The sequence below is a fragment of the Theobroma cacao genome, chromosome 3, assembly GCF_000208745.1.
Source record: "Theobroma cacao cultivar B97-61/B2 chromosome 3, Criollo_cocoa_genome_V2, whole genome shotgun sequence".
NCBI classification, from domain to species: Eukaryota; Viridiplantae; Streptophyta; class Magnoliopsida; order Malvales; family Malvaceae; genus Theobroma; species Theobroma cacao.
Window position 1 is genome coordinate 3,323,575 of NC_030852.1, and position 23,227 is coordinate 3,346,801.

General features: G+C 35.7%; 3 protein-coding genes across 4 annotated transcripts; 2 read left to right on the top strand and 1 right to left on the bottom strand.

Moving 5' to 3' along the window:
- On the top strand, window positions 637-8,249 carry LOC18604225 (probable protein phosphatase 2C 8). Of its 2 annotated transcripts, XR_001927289.1 has the most exons (11): window positions 637-1,013; window positions 1,130-1,238; window positions 2,502-2,538; window positions 2,673-2,717; window positions 4,018-4,070; window positions 4,348-4,491; window positions 5,803-5,886; window positions 6,097-6,186; window positions 6,317-6,364; window positions 7,737-7,912; window positions 8,025-8,249. XR_001927289.1 is itself a non-coding variant. In XM_018118532.1 (10 exons), the coding sequence occupies exons 1-10, from the start codon at window positions 748-750 to the stop codon at window positions 7,845-7,847; spliced, it is 987 nt and encodes a 328-aa protein (XP_017974021.1). In that variant the 5' UTR covers window positions 637-747; the 3' UTR covers window positions 7,848-8,249. The 2 variants fall into 2 exon arrangements, 1 of the variants encoding a protein (XP_017974021.1); XM_018118532.1 differs by having other exon boundaries at window positions 7,737-8,249.
- LOC18604227 (WAT1-related protein At3g18200) lies at window positions 17,600-19,439 on the top strand. Its single transcript, XM_018116996.1, is given in 8 exon segments — window positions 17,600-17,793; window positions 17,962-18,024; window positions 18,115-18,231; window positions 18,319-18,562; window positions 18,735-18,893; window positions 19,008-19,092; window positions 19,095-19,143; window positions 19,268-19,439. Coding segments are annotated over 8 exon segments (1,083 nt in total).
- On the bottom strand, window positions 20,973-22,890 carry LOC18604228 (T-complex protein 1 subunit delta). The gene has a single exon (XM_018118391.1). It carries the CDS (start codon window positions 22,757-22,759, stop codon window positions 21,158-21,160), a length of 1,602 nt encoding a protein of 533 aa, XP_017973880.1. The 5' UTR covers window positions 22,760-22,890; the 3' UTR covers window positions 20,973-21,157.

The window sequence follows — 23,227 nt, forward strand, 5'->3', positions numbered from 1 at the left end:
TAAGTATGTTATATTATATATATATATATATAACATTGATTAAATAATCATCAACAAATAATGGAGTTAAAAACAAGTGATAATTTGTCTCTGAAATTCTGAAAATGTTTCTTCTACATGCAGAGGATGAAAAATCTGGTCAAGAAAAAAAAATATTCATTGCCAGTATAAGTTTGAACACCTTAATCTTTTACATACTTTAAATGTGAAGCAATACTTTAAAAAATATACTTTATTTTAAAAAAAACATGTTTGTTACTTATTCTGTTATGTTATGAATTTTATTTTATATACAGTTTTTTGAAGTAATAAAAGAAATTTTGATTTTTTTTTAATTAAATTAATAAAAAATAAAAAGATTATAAAAGAAAAGTTTTTGTTATTTTTTTACAAAAAAAGTTAATTGAAAATTTATCACCATTAGCGTTTTAGGAACAAAAGTGAAACACAAAATTTTATATGGGAAAAAAATAACTTCAAAAAAAATTATGTGTATGTGAAATTTATCTTATTTTATTTATATCAAAGAAAAATAAAAAAATAAAAAAATACTAATATCTTAAGGTCTCTCACATTTTATTATGCATTCTTCTTTGTAAATTTCTACACCTCCTTAATCTGGATAAGGATACTTGTATTCCATCTCCAAACATTCTCTTTCCCGTCGTCAGTTGACATCGAGAAAAAAGAGTTCCATTTTCTTTCTCAGTACCCAAACAGCTATCTTTTGCCCGTGTCAAAGCCACAATGAGCGAAACCGCCAGCTCAATCATCTCAAATTCCGAACCCAACCTCAAGCGCCAACCTGAAGTCGACGACGAAACCTCTGATTCGGCGGCAAAGAAACCCAAAACTGAAACTCCGGTTCAAGAAGAAACAGAGAAAGAAGAAGTGAAAGAGAAGTCATTGGAGATAGAAGCTTCTGTAGCAGAGGATAAAGGGTCCAGGCATACCATGGAGGATGCCTGGGTTATCATGCTCGATGCTACCTTGAATTCTCCTGGAAAATTAAGGTTTGATTTTATCCCAATGAGCCTAAGTCTCTTTTTTTCAAAGGTCTAAAAAACAGTGGATATATTGAAAAAAATGATAATTTATTTTAAAAAGAACTTTTGTGGTGGGTTTGCAGGTGTGGGCATTTTGCGATATACGACGGGCACGGGGGGCGGTTAGCGGCGGAGTATGCTCAAAATCATTTGCACGCTAATGTCGTTTCTTCTGGCTTACCACGTGAGTTGGTGTGTTTTGCTTGGTCTTATTTCAAAAATGTTTGATTTTCTGATGCATTCTTTTAAATTTAGGATTGACAGCTCAACTTCTTTTTCTTTTTTCTTCAATACATTTCCTATCTCATAAATCTCACCTCGCTCCTCCCACTGGAAACCTCCAATTTGGAATCTCAAGTTCTAACCGCTGGAGTGTCCCCTTGTTTAATGCAATACGACTACCATTCATTACCTAGCTAATTAAAACTGCCAGTAGCTTTTAGCTTGTTTTGTGAGTTTCCATAGGAAGAGCCTTGGGTCGATTTTGTTTTACTGTTTACGTGTGATAGTAAAGAATGTAACTAATTAAAAAACTTGCAGCTACTATTTTTACTATTTAATTTTTCTTCATGATAGATGAAAGAAGTTTGATTTTGCATTTAGTTTTCTCATTATTTTTTCCTTACTGTTCACTTTTTCTCATAAAAACAATTCTGTTATGTGCTAACGAAAAAGCAAACTGCAATGCTTATGACTATTATTTGTGACGAATTGTTAAATGGTGCTGCTCCACATTTCTTCTAGCTCTGTTGCTTTTTAATTTGTACCATTTTCTTCAGATTTTTCACAGTGGTTCCTTATAATCTTATCATCTCCTGTGTCTAGTTTATTGATCTCTATATGTTCCATCAAATGTTAGCAGGAACATGTTCTAGAGTGATTGATTTCTAAGTTATACTCACCTTTTTCTTTAGTAAATAAATATGGTTTTCCTTTGGTTTTAGCTAGAATGTAGTGCTTCAGTTCAAAAATTCTCAATCATTCATGTGCCATGAAATCTGACCATTAACAGTTGTCAGGAAAAGATCTTATCCCTGCCAGTAACTGTCTTTCAAGGGGAAGTATTTAAGGTCTTAGTTGAGGAAGATGCAGAATAGGGAAATGGAGAGTATTTTCTTTTAAATCAAACACTTGCCAGAAGAATTTTTTCTTACCATTCAATTTTCTCATTCTTTTGTTTGCTGTTTGTGAAAGCTATATTTTGACAAGACATCCTGGACAACCAATGGGAGTAGTACTTTTAAACAGTTTGGATTATGATATTTCCTGTTCTTTGCCCATAATCTGTTACATACTTCATTGGTGCCTTTGTACTTTGGCAATGTTAATCTTCTTGCATATGCATCTAGTATTTGTGGCTTGATATTATTTGTAGCTGACAGTTTATTGTTCTGTTTTAGTTGCTTGGATTGTGTTGTAAATAATTTTATCTCATTCTGTTCTATGATATTACAGTTAGATGTGAAAGCTGCCAAAAAGGCTATTCTTGATGGTATGTTACATTTTGCATCTCTGATCGATAATATTGATTTGATTTGATTGTCATCTGTATTCTTTTCCATCTTTTTTTTTCCTTATTCATTAAAGATCTTTTGTTCTTTTTTTTGCCTGTCTTTGCTAATTTAGGTTTCCGGAAGACTGATGAGGCTTTACTTCAAGAAAGTTCTTCAGGTACCTATCATTAGCTGTTTTATGTTGTCTTGTTCTTGGCATATGCCTCCATGCAGTTTCTAGCTTTTTGATCTCTTGAAGTGAAATCATTTTGTTTCCTTTTGTGTGTTTCCTACATCATCACGCTTAAAATAAAGGAAGTTGGAAGAAGAGATAAAGGTCCCTACTGTTATGAAGTGCAGAACAATTCTAACCATCCGCCACTCTCCTTTTTATTTTTCTTTTTTTACAAAATCATTTATGAGACTGTCATTCTAGGTAATATGCACGAAAACAGATATGGAATTTCTGCTATATTGTAGAAAGAATAAACTTCAGAATCACACATGAACTTGTTTTCCCCTTGAAAGTTCTTTTAATTTTTATCTTCCTAAACAGGTCAAAAGCATGTGAAAAAATCCTTATAAAGTTTTTCCTTTGGGTGCTCTCTTTCTTATTGGGCTATCAAGATCATGGCATATATAATATATATAAAATACAGATGTTGGTAGAACTTTTGATTGACAAAGGTGGATAAATTTGTTCATTATATTTCTAAATTGTCATTTTAAATACATTATTATAAATATTAATAGGATTTATCTAATTTGTTAAATAAAAACTCTAAAGCAAATAATGACTTTCTTTAAAAATATTATTTTATTATAAATATCAATAAGATTTATCCAATTTGTAAATAAGAATTTTAATTGCATTGAATGACTTTCATTAACAAATGACAAGATTAGACAAGAAAAAACTAAAACCTGAAGCAAAAGCAAAAAGCGCAATGAGGTGATCTGCTCCGGATGATCTGTGATCTCTATCCAGACCATGCGATTATCAGCAGTCCTAGTTTTAGAATATGGCAGTGTTGATTGAAGCTGAACTATGGTTTTGTTACCTTCCAGAGTAAGTGGACTGCTCTTTTTGAGGGAAAATATATTGGTTCAAAAACTAATGACACTATATACTGCTTAGAATGTGTAACTATTTTAATTGCTATAGATGCTACAAGGCCCCATTGTTACTTCAGTTAAGAATTGGTTATCCCCTGTTTCCTGTTTTAAATTTATTGGTTCCAAGAGTTGATATTACATTCCGTTCTTGAAAAATGAGAATAACTGAAAAGAAAAATGCATGAGAGGCAATGGCTTAGAAAATTTTCTGTTGTTGGTTTTTCATTTCCTAAAGTCTGATTCATTTTGTTGTTTTCCCTTTATAAATTTCTATTATATATCATAGAAGCAGGTGAGAAGCCAACAACTTTCTCTAGTTTGTTACAACGTTTATGTTACATGATTTCATTCAATCTTATCAGGGGGATGGCAAGATGGTGCTACAGCTGTATGCCTGTGGGTGATTGAAAAAACGGTAACCGTTGTCAATTTCGAATATATTTGATTCGATAATTATAGTATTTAACTAGAGTACTTTTGTTAGAATGTACTGGCAAGTTGTGTGCATATCATCGCTTAGTTGGAATAGTTCTAATTAACCTAGGGAAGGAACATTTATGTTAAGAAATTTCCTTTCTGTTTCCCAACAATTCTGTTCTTCTAATATTATTGTCTTTTGGATGTGCTTTTGATTAATTCATCTTTTGCATCTCTTATAGATTTTAAATAATTTACTACCATGTGATTCATAGGTTTTTGTTGCAAACATTGGGGATGCAAAAGCAGTAGTGGCACGATCTGCTGATGGTTCAGATAAAGCAAGTCCATTGAAGGCCATTGTCTTGACCAGGGAGCATAAAGCCATATATCCACAGGAACGTGCTCGCATTCAGAAGGTAAAGGTTACATGGGGATAAAGCACACTGCAATATCTTGCTTTTTGTGGTTTGGTGTTGAGGTTACTTAGAGGACAAACTACTAAAATATCTCTGTTTGTGTTGGTGGGTTTTTAAATGAAGATTGATGACGTATGTTTCTCTTGGCTTTCTAAAAGACTAGCTTGATGATTCAAGTGAGCATGTCATATGCAGTCAAATGTCTTTTTCCATCAGCTTCAATGGTGAATGATGGGGTAATCCAGGGTTGTATTTTACTATCTTGTTTAAAAAAAGAAAAAACAAAGACAGTGGTATTTTAACTCCTATCAGACATGTATTGTCTGATATGGTTGTCGGGTAAAAAGTGTCAGCATATGAGCTGATGAAAGTTAATTGCAAAAATAGTCTAAAGGCTGTAAGCTGCTTCTGGAATAACTATGCCTGGTTAAGAACACATATAATTGGAGTCATGATCTAGAGGTGGTCTTGCTGGAATATGATTCGAAATTCAAATAGCCAAGCCAGTTGGATTGGCTGGTTTACTGGCCTAAATGGAATTTTATATTGCTGCTAGGAGTGACTACTGTTTTAGATTTCTTCCCTTTGCAATAAGTACGTATCTTAATCTTTAGAAGCCTTAGCGTGCCATCTTTTGAATTGTAACTTTTTGCATGAAATTACATTTTTAAAGGAGTCTCCTTTGACTTGGCCAAAAAGAACAAAAAAAGAGTCAATCTTCTTTGATACAAAGTTCACTTAAAGTGGCTCATATCTGTGGAGTATTTCTTGAAAATTATTCAAATTAGACATTCCACCAGAAAGCTTGTAATGAATACTATTTTTATTCTTCATTTTGTGATGGGACCATGTCATGTATATTGCTTAAACACTGTTTACTTCACTTCAATGATAAAGTTGATTCCTTGCTTTTCTTCTGAAGTTTTGAGACTTACATAAATTGCCATTATGCTTTCTTGCCTGGTTGTACACTATTAGCTCCAATGCATTTGGAAGATATCTTTCATGTCTTTTTTGTTGTATGATTAAGAGGGGGAAAAAGGAAAAAGATATTAGAAGAAAAGAGTCTAAACACAATGTCAAAGTGCTCAGAGGGTTAAGGAAATGATAAGGACCATTAAGGTGATGATGTTGGAACAAAGAGAAGACAACAGAGCATGTTTAGTTAGTTTATTTGGTTTTGGGTTTATTTCCCTTTTTTTTAATTATTTAAGGGGGAAGGAGCTAAAACCTATCTATGCCTAGTTCTGGGTGATATTGTTTCAATATACTAATTTTCAAACCTTACATGTGTTCTGTACTGTTTTCTAGGCTGGTGGTACTGTGAGTTCAAATGGACGATTGCAGGGGCGCCTTGAAGTGTCTCGGGCATTTGGAGATCGCCAATTCAAAAAGGTTTACATTGTTCTGTTTTAGCAATAGTTTTTACTATGGTTTCAACATTCTAACTCAAATAGATCTTTATTTTGATAACTTTATTTTCTTTCTTATTTCCTATTAAAGATATGAAATGTACTTCTCAGCAAAAAATAAAAACTAGAAATAAATTAAGAAGATAAGAAATGTAGTCTGAATTGGTATCTTGAAGAAGTTTGCAAACTGCAGGTTGGTGTTGTTGCTACTCCAGATATTCATTCTTTTGACCTAACAGATAGAGAACACTTCATTATTCTTGGTTGTGATGGCCTCTGGGGGGTATGTCTTCTTTTAGTTTCAACATCTCCAACCATGTAGTATTATGGCCATTTATATCTTCATTTTTTCTCAGTTATACCTTTTTGAGAATGCAACGTTTTCAATTTTTTTTTCAAAAAAAATTGTCTAGGTATTTGGAGCAAGTGATGCTGTTGAATTTGTTCAGAAGTTACTGAAGGTAAGGTTGATTTATATTCTTTCTTTTGAGTTAGCTACTTATTGATATCTCATGTTAAGTGTCTGGGAAGAGGCAATGCTCCATTGTATAATGGGGAATTTCTTAATTTATTTTCACCTGATCAGGGATGTGGCCACATATAGTTGAGTGGGGTCAATATAGGTGTATAAAAGTAATTTTTTTTTTGTAATTATTTCTTTATCCCACTAAAGTTGAATTAAAATCTAAAAAGAGAGGTTAAAATAAGTAAATGACAATGAGTAATTTATAGTTTTCAAAGAAAAAAAAATCTTAAAAATGTTTTTATATTTGTAATATGAATATGACCATACGTTTTAATATCCCTATACATTAGTAAGCATATTTGAAAAAAATGTAAAATGTGGCATACATTCAAATATAATTATTCTTTACAAAGTAAAATCATGCATTTTATATATTATCACAAAGAGTAATATTTAAATTTTATTTATTTAAGAGTATTACTATTTACTTTGGTCACTAAATATATCTTTTGCTTTTTGCTAACAACAAACGTAAAAATAAAATTATATCAAACTTAACTAGTAAACTTCATGAATGATTATACCATAGACATGAAATAGTATCTCATTGTAGTAACTTTTTTTGAAATAATGTACTCAATTTTATTTTTTGGAAATTTAAAATTTTGGATTTAATGTAATTCTTTCAAATAATGCAATGTGTAAAATATCATGTTTACATAGTGTAACTTGGCAAGTGGTATATGACCCCACTAAAATTTTTTCTGGCTACACCTTTGCACCTGATCATGACTTATTGCTCATTCATAATTCAATTTAATATGATTATCTTGTCTGGTTGTTCATGTCTAAATTTTCAGATGTGGCAATTGGCAGGTTGGGTTCGGTCATTTTCTGGTTCATTTTGTTTTGGGTTTGGGTTGTTTGGAGTTTGGATCATTTTAGATTTGGATCCTTTTAGGTTCATTTATTTCAGATTTGAGTCATTTCGGATTCGGATCTTTTTAGATTTGAGTCATCCAGGTTTGACACTCAGGTTATTCAGTTTGATGTCATTTTGGTTCAAGTTGTAAATTTTTAAAGTAAATCAATGTAAATTTGATTTGTTTTGGGATAGTCTTTTAGGTCGTTTCAGGTTCAGGTCATTTATAATTTAGATCAATTTGGGTTCAAGTCTTTTTGGGTTTGGATCATTTCAGGTTTGTGTCGATTTGGGTTCAGTTCGGGTTTAGTGGGTTTGGTTGTTGACTCTTCTTGGTCACATCAGGTTGGGTCGGGTTTTGGTTTAAGCTGGTTTTTCGGACTTGGGTCAATTTTGTCAGCTCTACATTTAATGCTTCCTCGAAAATTTTTTGCATATTTGGCAGGAGGGTTTACCTGTTACAGCTGTCAGTCGCCGTCTTGTAAGGGAAGCTGTTCGTGAGAGACGTTGTAAAGATAACTGCACTGCAATTGTTATTTTTTTCAGGCACAAGTGATTCTAGTATTAACAATCATAGCTTCCAGGCTTGCTTTCTTGCTCTTGGGTGCCAATTTTGAAGAGGTTTATTTCTTCTTTGATTGCACAATCTGCAAAAGGAATGCCCATTAGCTGATACTATGCCGAATCATTCAGTTTTGCTTTTCATGTTAGCTGAATTATGACTTTTTGGCAGGTTGTTTTGGCTAGTTAGGCACTCAGCGCCAATGGTAAAAATTGTATCAAATGTTTATGAAAGCTGTTTGACTTGTGTTCCTTTCTGTAACAAGTTGCCGGGCATTTAGATAAGATAACTCATGGTTGTAAGTTGTACCCTTGAATTCTGGAGATGGATGTCTACTGCTTGTTTTACAAGCAAAAACATTTAGTAAATCAGTGCTTGTTGGCAGTCATTTTTCAATTTTAAAAGGCCTAATACATGATTTTTAACCATTGTTTAATGGCACTAGTTGGGAAATTCCTGCATTTTGGCTTTCCTTGAATGAGAAGAAATATAAGGGAAAAAGAAGAGAAGAAAAGCCCCATTATCATATTCTTGCAAGGTGTGTGTCGCCGGAGCCTAGGCCAGACATCACATCCATTATTGCTAAAAGCTGCAACAAGTTGTCTCTTCTGTTGTGATGATTGATTGAATACAGCTAAATATCAGAAACGTTTTAGAAGTCAATGGATCTTAACCCAGTTGTAAAACATTATGAGATCTCTGGAAACCTCTGGTAGGCGCATCTCAGCCAATTTCTGAGGGCTTGTCTTCTTGGTGTACTGGTGGCTAAGATCCTCACATGACTGTGATTATACTATATACATTATAAGGAAGAAACATGACTCAAAATTGACTCCCAAGTCTATTCAAAGCAGCAGCATTGTCTGTTAAGTCAAATGATGAACCCTTGGGACAACACCATGTTGCTCAAATGATTGCATTATAATCAAACAGAAATGAATTATTTCATTTTCTCAATCCCTTAATTGATGGCAACATGGATTAGGGTATCCAGAGCACGAATATTCCCATCAATTCTCATGCACAAAGCTAACAAAAGGAGAGGTTCATGAATAAGGTTGCAATAACATCCATGCTCATCTCGGGTTAGATTTCCTATCTCTTAAAACTGGTTTATCTTAGTACATTGCAATGCAAAAGCTATTTCAAGAAAGATTTTGTGTTTGATGAGTTATGAGATCACAAGTCCTCTTTGTCTTGCATCAATTGAGAACATTGCACAAAAAAGACAAAATCAACCGAGAATTGATAATTGGAAAGAAAGAGGGAGACAAAGAAAGCGAGATCAGATCAGTTAAATAACATTGTTATGAAACATTATGGACATCCTTGTGGAAGACCTAAGATAGTAGCTGATATATGCAACTTCTTCATGCTATATAGTGTTGGTAGTGATATGCATTGTGATTTTCTATTATTTTTTCTTTTTCAAGAAAAGGGTTCCATGAATAAAGTGATCTAGTTCATCCCATGGACATCAAATCTGCTCCTCAGAAAATTGAATGTACCATTCTAATTGAGTTGTAGGTGTAGATGCCCAATTCTGATTATACAGAAAAATTACATCAGGGATATTCGAAGAGCAAAAGAGTCCAAGGGTGTTCCAAGCACAGAAACGCCCATAGGCGTTCCAAGCGTAGAAGTGTTCAGGGGTGTTCTAAGCACAGAAGCGTCCAAAGGTGTTTCAAACATGGAAGCACCCAGGGGTGTTCCAAGTACAGAAGCGCCCAGAGGTGTTCCAAGCGTGGAAGCACATAAGAGTGTTCTAAGTACAGAAGCATCCAAAGGCATTCCAAGCGTAGAAGCGCTCAAAGGTGTTCCAAGTGTGAAAGCACCCAATGGTGTTCCAAGCCCAAGGACGTTCCAAGCGCAGAAACGCCCAAGGAGCATTACAAGCACAGAAGCACCTAGGAACAAACATGGAATAGCTATTTGTACAGGGAAGTGAAAGTAACTTAGAACAAGTGGCAGAGTTCATGAGTTACCTTCACATTTGGGATGTTCTAGAGAGTTTGGCTTGGTGGCTCAGATATGGAGATAATTAATAGGACTTCTTTTTAACCTTTCCTTGAAGTACATGTGCTTCATCCCTCTCTCTTTCCTTACTCCTTAAAAATGCACACATTATCAAATGCCATTGCTCTTTTTACCCAAAACCTACACCCATTACCCAACTACTACGTGATCATTCTTTTAATATCCCGTAAATTGTTCTTTAACTGTTCTTCCATGACAAGCACGTTCTCCCATGATCGAACGTGCTCTCCTAACAACTCTTAAGAAAGTGTTCGTGCTTAATATAAATATGAGAACTTGGAAGGTAAGAAGGGATTTTTAGACACCCAACAAAGATTACTCTGAAAGCTCTCTCTAGATTCCTCCAAGCATTCTTCCACCTTTTCTCATCCCTCACCACCTGCCACCCAAAGCACTTACGCTTCAAGGACTGCTCCAGTCTTCTTCTCTGTCGCCTTTAGTGCATCTCGATTCACTCATTGCAACACGTCTTCTCTCCTTAACCAAAAAAATCCTTTACATTTTGGCAACTCCGCTAGGGAGGAATAATTGCAGTAAGTGAATATTAGCCAGAAATTTCTATCTGAAGATATAGAGAGTTCTCTTGACAATCAAGAAATTACACTTTCTACCTATGTCCAAGAGCTCATGAAAATGCTCCAATTGCCTTGTATTTCTTTTACTTTTAATGCATTATCGGTCACAGCTTTATTGCTTTCATTTTGGCTGTTTTTGTTATATGTTAAAGTAAATTCATTTTCAGCCACAAGCTTTATCGCTTTTATTTTGGTTGTAATATGCTTGTTTCACTTGATCGAAAGTGTTATGCTCGAATTTTTCACCGTATAATTCATATTTCATCCGCAAGCTTTAACTCTCATAATCTAGCTGTCATAATATTACGCTATTGGTCGCAACCTTTATCACTCATTTCTTGGCCATAGTTTGTTATTTACATATTGGCCGCAAGCTTTATCGCTCACTTCTTGGCCATAGTTTGTTATTCACATATTGGCCACAAGCTTTATTGCTCACTTCTTAACCATAGTTTGCTATTCACAAATTGGCTGCAAGCTTTATTGCTCACTTCTTGGCCATGGTTTTCTATTCATAGAAAGGCCGCAACATTAAACGCTCACGTAATATGTCATTCTGCTTTCTATTAGGTTGAGGATTATTCTCCTTAATATAAAATTGAGAATCCTTTTTGGCCGCACATAGCAATACTTGTGAAACACTTATATGATTGCAAAGAATGAAATACGGAACCAAGCATCTCAATAAAACCACGAAGAAAACAAAGTAAATGTTCACTTTGGAAGAATGAGTTTACAATATTAGAAAAAGAGGAACAAGGAAAAGCTAGTTAAGTATGAAATTCAGAGAGCAGGAGGATTTATCATTCTCAAAATTGGAGAGGCTATCTAATATTCTTTGCAACTCCATCTTCCTTGCGTCAAGCTCTTTTATCTCAGCCTCTATATTAGAATTGTCAACCTTTGTCATAATTTACTTTTTGGCCTTAGCCATGCAAGCGTCAAGGCATTTAATGTGACAACTAGAGAGAAGAACATCTTCCATAAGACTTACCATATATTGTAATTCTTCAAGAGAAATGTTTGCCCTTGGGGAAGAAGCAATCTCTAAAGTTGTACTCAAGCTATCCATGATGCCTTTATTCAATAATTTGTGCTTAAAATGCCAAAATTCACCTTCTACTTTATAGACATGCTCTAATAGCTGCAAGTGTTGTGGCATGACTGGAATGCTATGAAAGTCTTCCAAATAAGTGTCAAAAGCATCATTTATACGTTCTACCATTGAAGAAAAAAAAAGATGGCATACAATGAGCAGTAAGAAGGAGGCATAACAATATTTAAACAAATGATATTTGAGTTATTCTAAATACCTTTAAAAAAAGAGGAAGAATTGCGAGTAGAATCCAGAACACCCCCAGAAGAAGAACCATTGCAAGTAATATTCATAACACCCTTAGGAAAAGAAGCATCGCGACTAATATTTGGAACACCCTTGAAATAAGAAATGTTGCGAGTAGCACCAAGAGTACCATCGATTCCAATGTTGTTTTGAATACTGCGAGTAACTCCAAAAGTTCCCCCAACAATGATATTTGCATTGTTATGTTGAAATGTTCCAAAGCCAAACCCAAGAGCACTCTGATCATTTTGGTTAATGACATTAACATCATCACCACCAACTCTAGTAGCATCATCCACATCATCATCACTGACTCCCGTAATGTCACTCACCTCATCTCCACCAACACTTTGTATAATAGAGGGTAGGAAATCAGTCATATCTATCAGACCTCTTTGTATAGCATTACCATCTACCTCTCCTCCAAAACTCTGATGTTCATGTTTGGGAAACCGCTCCTTAATTGACTCATCATTGGACTCATGGTTATTCGTGTGGTCACATGATTATTTATGTGGTCACATGATTCTTTTTCACTCTCAGACTTTGAGATACCTTGTCTTTCCACTTCTGCACTTGGAATTAATTATTCCTAAAAAAAAAAAAAAAGAGAGAGTTCAAATATTTATGTGAGAATGTAGAGAAAAAAAAAAGAGATAAAGAAAAGCAAGAAACAAGCTTACCTGACAAGGGGTTTTGTTCCTTTTAGAGTGAATCAAATGAAGTGACACGTCATTATTATTGATGGAAGGAACATGCAATTGCATCTTAGGATCAAGTACAACAAATGAAGTCCATTCCTGAATACAATCTCTCCAATAAGCATACCAACCAGAGGTATAGGAATTTATTCTGTTAAAGGTTGGGACAACACAATTTTTGAATTTATCCACAGTACGATTGAGCATACCAACAAGGAAAACAGAAGTGTAAAAGGAAAAGTTTTCAAGAAAAAGGGGTCTAGGTGGAGCTGGTTGATCATATCCAAATTGGCGCACCACTCTGTAAGGAGAATATATTTCAACAGACAATGAATCCCTATCAACACCTGAACTAATCATCTCAATCATGGAAGGTAGTTGGGAAGAATGAGCCCATATTAAGAAGTTCAATCCGCGTGAGCTCAGTTTCTCAGTCTTAAATGGTCGTCTATCATAATAAATAGTTGGATCACCAAAACCATGGTTTGATCTCAAATAAAGCCTTGTGATAAATTGATCTGCCTCGTCCAACACCTTAAGAATGTTATCCTTGGAAATTTGATCATGCCATGCCTAAGCTCTATAATTATCTCTTAAAGTTGTATTTGCAGGAGAAGACACAAGAGGCTGATACACATGAGAAGTAGGGGCACAACTACGGAATCTCTCCCATAAACACATCTGAATAAAAGTTACATCCACATAAGTCAACACTCTATAGCAGAAAATTGATTTAGCAGTCTTAAAATGATACAAGTCTAACCTCCTATACAGGGATCCCAAATACAATGGAGCAAGAGGAAACCTCGTACCCTTAACAATTTTCATTGCATAAGGAATAATTGAATAGGAGATTCCATCATCTAGAGAGTCTGGGAAGACATACCAAGTCAACTACATAATCAACACAGTTACTAACTCATGAGTGTGATCTGGATACTTAGGAGGATTATTTTCACTTTTAATGTTGAACTTCTTATAAAAGAGTCATACCTAGTTGGAGAAGCGCGCCACTTTGGAAGCCTTGACTTGGCTTTTAAACAAGTAGATAAAGAACTCCTTGACCTTTTACTTTCTCTTTAGAAAGTATAATGGGACAAAGGTCGTCTCTACCAACACAAGAAAGTTCCAAAAGAATGCGCACATCTTCAAAAGTGAAAGTAAACTCTCCCTAAGCAGTAACCATGGTATGTGAAAAGGTACTCCACCGTGCAAGAATAGCACGCCATACTTCAATTCTGTATTCTTTGCGAATGCGAATTTTTATGGTGACTCTTATAGTGTCAAAGACTCTAGCATTAAGAGCAGTCACATAAGTGGAATTCTTTAAGATTTTTTCCACCCATTCATCCCAACCTTGGACCCATAATGAATTAGATCCAAATTTAGTAACTAAAAGAGAGAATTCACCATGTTCAAATCTGAACTTCAGCACTAACGTCCCTAGGATGGAACACCTTTTATCTGGAGCAGCTTCGTTACAAATACGATCCCAATGATAGCCAGTAGATGCACATGGATGCCTATATACCTGTTTTGCATGCACTGCTTCCCAAAAGCAATCTTCTCCTCATTCCCTAATGATACTATCATCCCAATTTTCTAGCACAAGAGGTACTTTACCAGTTCTCCCTACTCGTATTTTCTTAGAAAGAGAGGTTGCAGCAGTATTCTTTTTTTTCTTCCCCAGAACTACCCTATCAGGCTTACTATAGTGAACTTTCAGGGTAAAACGAGTTCTGATCATAAGAAGAGGCAACAAAATTCCTACAAGCACAAATAACACAAAAACAACCAGATAAGTACTAATGCATTACCATTCTTACTTATGAATTAATATCCCATGTTTATTTATTTGTTCTTATTTGTGCATCATTTTTTTTTAATATTCCTTTATGCCAAACAAAACTAATAAAGATATATGAATATAAATCACTAAATGAAAAAATATCCTCAGAGAGAAACAAGCAATAACAAATAAACAAATACTCTTTCTATGTTAAAATAAAATAAAATAACAAATTAGTATTCATTCTAATTTCCAAATCTTTCCTAACATTGAAGATGTTCATTTTCTGTGTAATTTTTTTTATATAGTCTATAATCCATATATATATGCTAAAAAAAATGTTTTTACAGAAAAGCCTTAGAAGTTCATTGTGAGTTTTTACACAACCAATCTCCTTAGAGAAATTTATAAAATTTTTAAATCCCCAGGTTTATCATTCATTTAAATATTTTCACTATGCATGAAATTTTTAATAATAAAATTTTTCTGCGAAGGGCAAACTATTCTAAGTGGTTCTGGCGTTCCAAGTAGGGAAGCTTCTGAGCAATTCTAAATGCAAAAGCACCCCTAAACATATACATAAGAAAAAAAAGAGAAAGAAAAAAAAAAGAAACAAACACAATATTGATGTAAAGAAAACTTACTTGTTCAAAATTTTAAGGAAGAACTTTTGAGAATTAAGGAGAGCCTTTGAGAATTATCTCATATTTATAGATTTTAGAAATTATTTTCCTAGTAGGAATCTAACTCTTTAAATTTTCTTATCAATTTTTTTTCTATCTTTAATTGCTTTTCCTTATATATCTCTACTTATTTCATAATTAATTATAAGAAAGATTTAATTAGATAGTTTCAAATACAATTGAAAAACAAAAGGAAAGTTTGAAGAAAATTGGTGGAGACAGATAGACATGACACATAAAATTGTAAATATATATATATATATCCAGTGTGTTTGGCNTACATACATTATATATTATATTATATATATATATTATATATATATAATATATATCCAGTGTGCTTGGCAAACAATTTCGTTAATCTATAAGCTATTAATATATATATTAGAAATTGAGACAACAATCCGTCACAGGAAATAAAGTTCCTATGTTCCTTATCAAGTGTAAAAGCAAAAAAAAAAAAAAAATTGCATTTATCTAATATGTGTACAATTTGCTTCATGAAATTGTGGGGGCAAGGAATTGATAACGCTAGGAGCAGCACATCCTTCTACAAGAAACTAGCATATGAACATGGCTGGAATAGCCAAAGAAATTCAAGCTTCACCAACTTTGGGATTTGCTAGGATGGTTTAAGAGTAGTACTCTTCCGCTCCTTTAAAGTCTTTTTTTGACTGTAAAAAAAAAATATAATAAATAAGAAAAAAAATAAGAATGATACTATGCTCAATAATTATCAACTCAATATATAAGCATTGTCTTTCTTATTAGTTTGAGCATTTCCTTATGCATAAAACTTCTTGTAAGAATTTTTATGTAAGGGGCAAAATGTAGATGCCCAATTCTAATTATATAGGAAAATTACATCAGGGATGTTCCAAGAGCAGAAGTGCCCAAGGGTGTTCCAAGTATAGAAACGCCCATAGGTGTTTCAAGTGCAGAAGCGCCCAAGGGTGTTCCAAGCACAGAAGCACTCAAGGATGTTCCAAATATAGAAGCGTCCAAAAGCGTTCCAAGCATAGCAGCGTCCAAAGGTGTTCCAAGTGTGAAAGCACCAAATGGTGTTCCAAGCGAGGAAACACTCAGGGGCGTTCCAAGCACAGAAGCGCTCAGGGGTGTTCTAAGCGTAGAAGAGCCCAGGAGCATTCCAAGCGTAGAAGCGCCTAAAGGCGTTTCAAGTGCACAAGCGCCCAAAGAGCGTTACAAGCACAGAAGCACTCAGGAAAAAACATGGAATAGCTATTTGTACGAGGAAGTGAAAATAACTCAGAACAAGTGGCAAGGTTCATGAGTTATCTTTACATTTGGGATGTTTTAGAGAGTTTGGCTTGATTGCTTAGATATGGAGATAGTTAAGAGGACTTCCTCTTAACCTTTCCTTGAAGTACATGTGCTTTATCCCTCTCTCTTTCCTTACTCCTTAAAAATGCACGCATTATCAAATGTCACTACTCTTTTTACCCAAAACCTATGCCCACTACCCAACTACGTGATCATTCTTTTAATATCTCGTAAACTATTCTTTAACTGTTTTTCCATGACAAGCATGTTCTCTCATGATTAAACGTGCTCTCCTAACAACTTTTAAGAAAGTGTTCCTACTTAATATAAATATGAGAACTTGGAAGGTAAGAGGGGATTTTTAGACACCCAGCAAAGATTACTTTGAAAGCTCTCTCTAGATTCCTCCAAGCATTCTTTCTATTCAGCTTTCGCTGTTAGTCGCTGCTTCTTCCACCTTTTCTCATCCCTCACCACCTACTACCCAAAGCATTTACGCTTCAAGAACTGCTCCAGTCTTCTTCCTTGCTGCCTCTAGCGCATCCCGATTCATTTATTGCAACACGTCCTCTCTCCTTAACCAAAGAACCCTCTATAGTAGGAAAGCTATAGAGCTAGAGAAACAGGAAAAATAAGGAACAGGGACAGGAGAGGTAGTTATTCCATTATGAAAGTTTTAATATTGTATTGTGAAGTGCTTCTGCCTGGCCTCGTTTTCCATGTAGAAATAAAGAATACTAGAAATGGCATTATGCCATCTTTTGTTTCTTTCCAAGTTTTTCTTCTCTGTGCCAATCATATGATAATAACCAACGATCAAGCACGGTTTTTTTATAATTGAGATGGAAATTATGTATGAACGACAAACATTTTCTTTTTGGAGAACATAAACTTATAGTTGTAGTGATTATTCTCTAGTCTGCATATCATTAAGATTGGAGTTAATATATTGCTAGTCCTACCCAACATATGTTGGGTGAAGCAAGGGGGTGATGAGGTCATTACCAATGGAAACATATGCAAAACGGCCACTCCCTCCTACCTGGCCAACATGCTATATCTCCACTTTGTCTCCCCAACAAAGCTCTAATTATTTTGAGCCAATAAGAAAATCAGATAGAGGTAGACTAGATGCTTAAGGGACTACATGCAACTCACAAGGCTCCCACTGCCATGAATATTGCATAAAAATTACTTATTATCACAACTGCATGTGCTTTTGGGGCGGCGTGCTGCAAAGCAAGGTTCTTCCCGTGCATGTATATAAATATGAGCAGCTTTGCATCGAGATCATACCTCAACCAGGGACCAAAGGTGGAATAAGGAGATAGAAAAGCAATGGCAGAAGAGAGTATTGTCTCTGACAAAATGAAGCTCCTCCTGGCATTGCTTGCACTGCATTCCTGTTTTGCAGGATTCCACATTGTCTCCAGGGTTGCACTAAACATTGGTGTCAGCAAAGTAGTTTACCCAGTATACAGGAACATCATTGCCTTGCTTTTGTTGAGTCCTTTTGCTTATTTCTTGGAAAAGTGAGTCCTTATTCACTTTTGGAAGAGAAAACAGTTAAAAAGTCATTATTTTTAGTCTTATTTTTCCTGTATTAATTTGAAGAATAGAAGAACGGCTTAGTCTTCTTTTTTGTTGGACTGGTTGACAATGACATTCTAGTATTTTTAATGTTTGTTAATTGATTTCAGGAAGGATAGACCACCCCTTACTTTTCCTTTGCTGGTTCAGTTCTTCCTTCTAGCATCACTGGGGTAAGACGAAACATGAGCTACCAAGAGCTGTCAATATAAATTTCTTTTTCCTTTTGCAATGAGCTTATATTTTCTTTGTTTCGCATGCAGAGTTACTGCAAACCAGGGATTTTACCTTTTGGGTTTGTATTATGCATCTCCAACTTTTGCTTCCGCAATGCAAAACTCAGTTCCTGCAATCACCTTTGTTATGGCTTCTGCTCTAAGGTAACCGATGTCATAAACAATGGTCATGCTTTCCCAAAGAAGGTTTTTTCTCTTGATCACCTCATCACCCAACGTACTCTTATGCAGACTTGAGCAAATCAATATTGCAAAAAGAGATGGATTGGCAAAAGTGTTGGGAACTATCGCAAGTGTAGGAGGTGCCACTATAATTACTCTCTACAAAGGCCCCCTTCTATTGCACCAATCAAATACAACACAAGGGCATTCCATGGAAGAATATATGTCCTCAAAGAACATGCAGAACTGGACTTGGGGATGTATCTACCTCCTTGGACATTGCTTATCATGGGCTGGTTGGTAGGTTTTTCAGGTTAGCCCCTACTTCTCTGAACCACATATATATTTGCTTCTTTATATATATATAAACACATAAAATAGTTTGAAGTTTGTATAATTAGTGGTGTTTTTTTGGGTAATTAAACTTCTACATGGTGTTTTCTTTCTTGTTTTGTGCCTAAGGTGTAACATGAAAACTTTCGCAGGCTCCTGTATTGAAGAAGTATCCAGCTAAACTCACACTCACTTCATTTACATGCTTCTTTGGACTGACCCAGTTCCTGGTCATAGCAGCATTTGTGGAAACAGACTTCCATCACTGGAAAATCCAATCAAAAGAAGAGCTTTTCACTATCCTATATGCTGTAATACCTTCTGTTTCATTGTTAAAAGATTTTCACTTTTTTGGTATTCAAAATTTTGTAGTGGATGTAAATGGTTTTGTTTCACATAATGTTGATCATGTAAACTTTTTCCAGGGAGTTGTGGCATCTGGTATTGTGTTTTCTCTTCAGACATGGTGCATTTACAAAGGAGGCCCTGTCATTGTAGCCATCTTCCAGCCCTTGCTATCATGGCATTCATGATTCTTGGTGACCAATTATTCTCTGGAAGGTATGAAGAATTTCCACCAAAAAAGGGAACTAACAATAATTAATTTACCAGTGAATTTTACCCACACGTACTAAACTTTTACTTCAGTTTTTGACTGCTCTCACCTTCTTTTTTGTCTTTGTAGCGTGATTGGTGCAGTTTTCATAATGGTAGGTCTTTATTTAGTACTGTGGGGCAAAACTGAGGAGAAAAATGTAGCCAAGGATGAAGATGCAGATACATTGAAGAAGCATCTACTTAATGATCCTGAAAGTAGAGATGTAGAAGAGGGTGCTGCTGAATCAAATACAGCTTGATGTATGTATAGATTGATTTACAGATCAGGGCTGTTCAGATACAGGCAAAGACTCCAAGATTAATGGCATATTAACTATAAGAGTCCTGCTGGTCAGAGATAAGAGCAGCATCTTATCATGTAATTAATTTAAGAAGGTTCTTTTTTTCTTTCCTAAATTTGCTAAAATATTGTCAACCTAGGTTGGCTATAGCACGCAAAAATGTATCAATGAAAACCTATTCAATGGCTTTTATATTACTGCAGTTTAATTTGGTAGGTGAGCCAAATATGCTGGAGTCATTGGATGTAAGGCTTTATATGTTGTAAACTGCTACTAATTCAATAATTAAATATTCTGTATAGTTTATGGAACTCTTGTTTTTCTTTTATGTAAACTCATTTCCCCAGTGAGACCTATCATATGTTTGCTCCCATGGAAGGGGCTAGTTGTTAATCCATCCAAGTCTGAGGCTCACACTTATTCACGGAAGATGTTTTTCACAGATATGTTGACAAACCAACTAGAATGACCAGAATCCAAGTCTAGAATCACAATTTAGTATGTGGTAAGATATTCATTTTCATACAATTTCCTGGAGGAAGGGAGGAGAAAATGTCTAGGAAATATATACCTAGAAAATTTCCCTTAAAAGGGTGTCCTATGGTACTAACCAAGTATCCTTAATAGCCCTAGACATCCCTAAATTTTCTGGCAATCTGGCATATTCAAGGAAAAGGGGAAAGAAGTTCGCATATGTTCTCACCTTCCAAGTCACTAGCTTCTTGATCAAGCCCATGGAAGCATTGCAATTGCCTTGGAACAGTAAACACTATCTATAAAGCAATTACTGCACATACTATGGCCAGATCCCTATTTGTTCTTTTCCTCGGGGTATGACTGCCAAAAAGGCAAGGAAACTAATGACAAAAGGGAATCCTACAGCCCAACATCACCTATCTTCAACTCTCATGTGTAAAATAATATAAGTTGTTGTCCTTCATGAAACAACAAGAAAAAGCACTGTGCTTGCATGAGGCAAAGGAGGTAAAAAGAACACCCAAAGAATTCCCTGGTTGAAACTAATTTGAGAATCAGCTGAGGTGGGTTATGAATGATCATTTTGAGAATCAAAACATTCTTGAAAACAAGAACGAACTAAATTGATCAACTATTTCACAGATCAGACTTGTTCTTACTTTAACTTTTTATACATGTGTTTCAACCCAAAGGGGAGAAGTCCTACATTAGTGGTTGACATTACAGAAAAATTTGTCTAAACAAACCTGATTTGAGCTTCATCTACTTACTCCAAATAGCGCACTTCAATGTGATAAAAGCTAATTGAACCATGGCAACTGGTATTTTAACTAAAACATGTTGCAACTAAGTCAATGCCATAGCATTCATTTCTCAATATATAGAAGTGCTTAAATGGTGCATGCTGCATGGCTGATGTTTCATTGTTCACCGAGTCTCATAAATGATCATTCATAAAAAAACTAAAGGTGACAGTAAGAATAAAAATTATCAGTCTGAAATCAACGGAACATATGAAGACAAGCAAAACTTGCAGAAAGAGCGACCATAAAATATCATTGTCGAAAGCAAATATTTGGCAGAAGATTGCCAATTCAAAATTCTTAAACATAGTCATAAAGAAACAAAACCACTAATTCAGATAACACACAAATGTAAAAGATTACTAGCAAGACACACTTCATCTCCAGTGCACAAAACTACCTCACATTAACAATATCATCAATCTTCAAAATCATCCTCACACACTCTGTTGCAAGAGTAATTGCGCTTGTGCTTACAAGCAGTGGCTGCACCACATTCTCCTCCAAGATATTAGTAATCTGTCCCTTCCTCACATTGATCCCAGCATTGATCTCCCCTTGAGCATGCCGATTCCTAAGCTCAGTCACAATAGCAATCGGGTTCAACCCCGCATTCTCAGCCAATGTGTAAGGAATAACTTCAAGTGCCTCAGCAAATGACCTGACACAGTAACCCTCCATCCCGTGCAACACCTTAGACCAAGCACCAAGCTGCCTTGACAACTCAATCTCCGGAGCACCACCACCAGCAATCAAAAACCTCTTATTCACCAAACACCTAACCACACACAAGGCATCATGTAAACTCCTCTCAGCTTCATCAATAACCAACTGGTTCGAACCCCGAACTAAAACAGTAGTAGTCCTTCCCATATTCTTAATCTCAGTAACCTTCACAATCTTCCCATCCCCAAGTGAAACCTCCTCAACAAGATCTGCATGCCCCAACTTCTCGGCCCGAAAATGCTCAATATTGGAAATAGGCAAACAATTCAAAGTCTTGGTAATAAACTCAATCTCATCCCTCTCAACATCCTTAACAACCATAATCTTTGCTTTGGCCAAATAATGCAATGACAAATCCGTAACTGCATCCCTCAAAATACTCTTTTGAATCAACAAAACATTACAACCCGTTGCCTTAATCTTCTTAATCATACCCAAAATATAATTCCTTTCCTCTTTCAATATCCTATCCATTTGAGTATAATCCGAAACTACAATACTCTGTTCTATATCAGTTTTGGGTGGGGAAATCTGAAACTGAATTACCGCGATTTTTGCGTTCTCCATTCTAGTTGGTCCTCCAGCAGCATGGCTCGCTTTCTTATCGAAAACCAACCCTTTCACTAACTCCGTATCGTCCACGGTCCCGCCAAGCTTTTTCACAATCTTGATGTCTCTTAAATCAACCAAATCCGGTTTTTCTGGATCAACCACGGAGAGAACAGAATCAACGGCTAGCGGCGCGAGAAGAGTTGAGTACTGGCTAACAACCTTGCTGTTCAACGAAGTGCTGGCAGATTTGTTTAAGGATTCGCGGTCAGAGAGCTCGAGAGGGACGGCCATGGCGGTGAGGACATCGACGGCTTTAATCGAAGCCTTGTGGAGAGAATCGGAGATAACAGTGGGGTGGATCCCGTGGGAGAGAAGGGAGAGGCATTGTTTAAGGAGAGCACCGGCGATGACGACGACGGTGGTGGTGCCGTCACCGGCGGCGGCGTCTTGGGATTTTGAGAGGTCGACGAGCATTTTAGCTGCGGGTTGGAGGACTTCCATTTTGTTTAAGATGGTGGCTCCGTCGTTGGTTATAATGACTTCGCCGTTGGCGGTTGAGATCATTTTGTCCATACCTTTGGGTCCTAAGCTGGTTCGGACGGCGTCGGCCACGGCTCGTGCCGCGTTGATGTTGGCTTGGCGGATGTCTTCCTTACGCTTGTTGTCCACATAGGACTCCGTCTTGGAAGAGCGCGGCTGGGCTGCTGTTACGGCTGCCATTTCTGGTTTCTTCGAGGGAGGAAATGATTCAGTGGATCGGAGGAGTAGGGGAAAACCCTAGAGAAAACACAGAGAGGGAAAAGCCGAGAGAGGGTTCCGGAAGAGAGTTGAGTGAGAGTGGGAAAATGGGGGCTTGCTTTTGGGGATTTGATTTTTGGGTTTGGAGGGGGTGTTTGCTTGGTCGCAGTATTGGTTTAGAGTTACTGGGTGTTTCGAGGACTTTCTAAGCGTTATCCAAACGAAGCCTTGGTTTAGGGTTTTAGTTTGCCAAAATTTTGTTAAGGTTTCGTTTAATGTCATTTTTACTCGTTGTTTTTTACATTTTAAAGGTAAATTATTAGTAATTAAGTAAATGATAAAAGATAAATACTTAATTTAATTAATTAAAATAAAATATTAACTTTAATAGTAATTAATTATTTTAGAATTATTATATATATCAATTACAAAATTTTTAAACCTTACTAG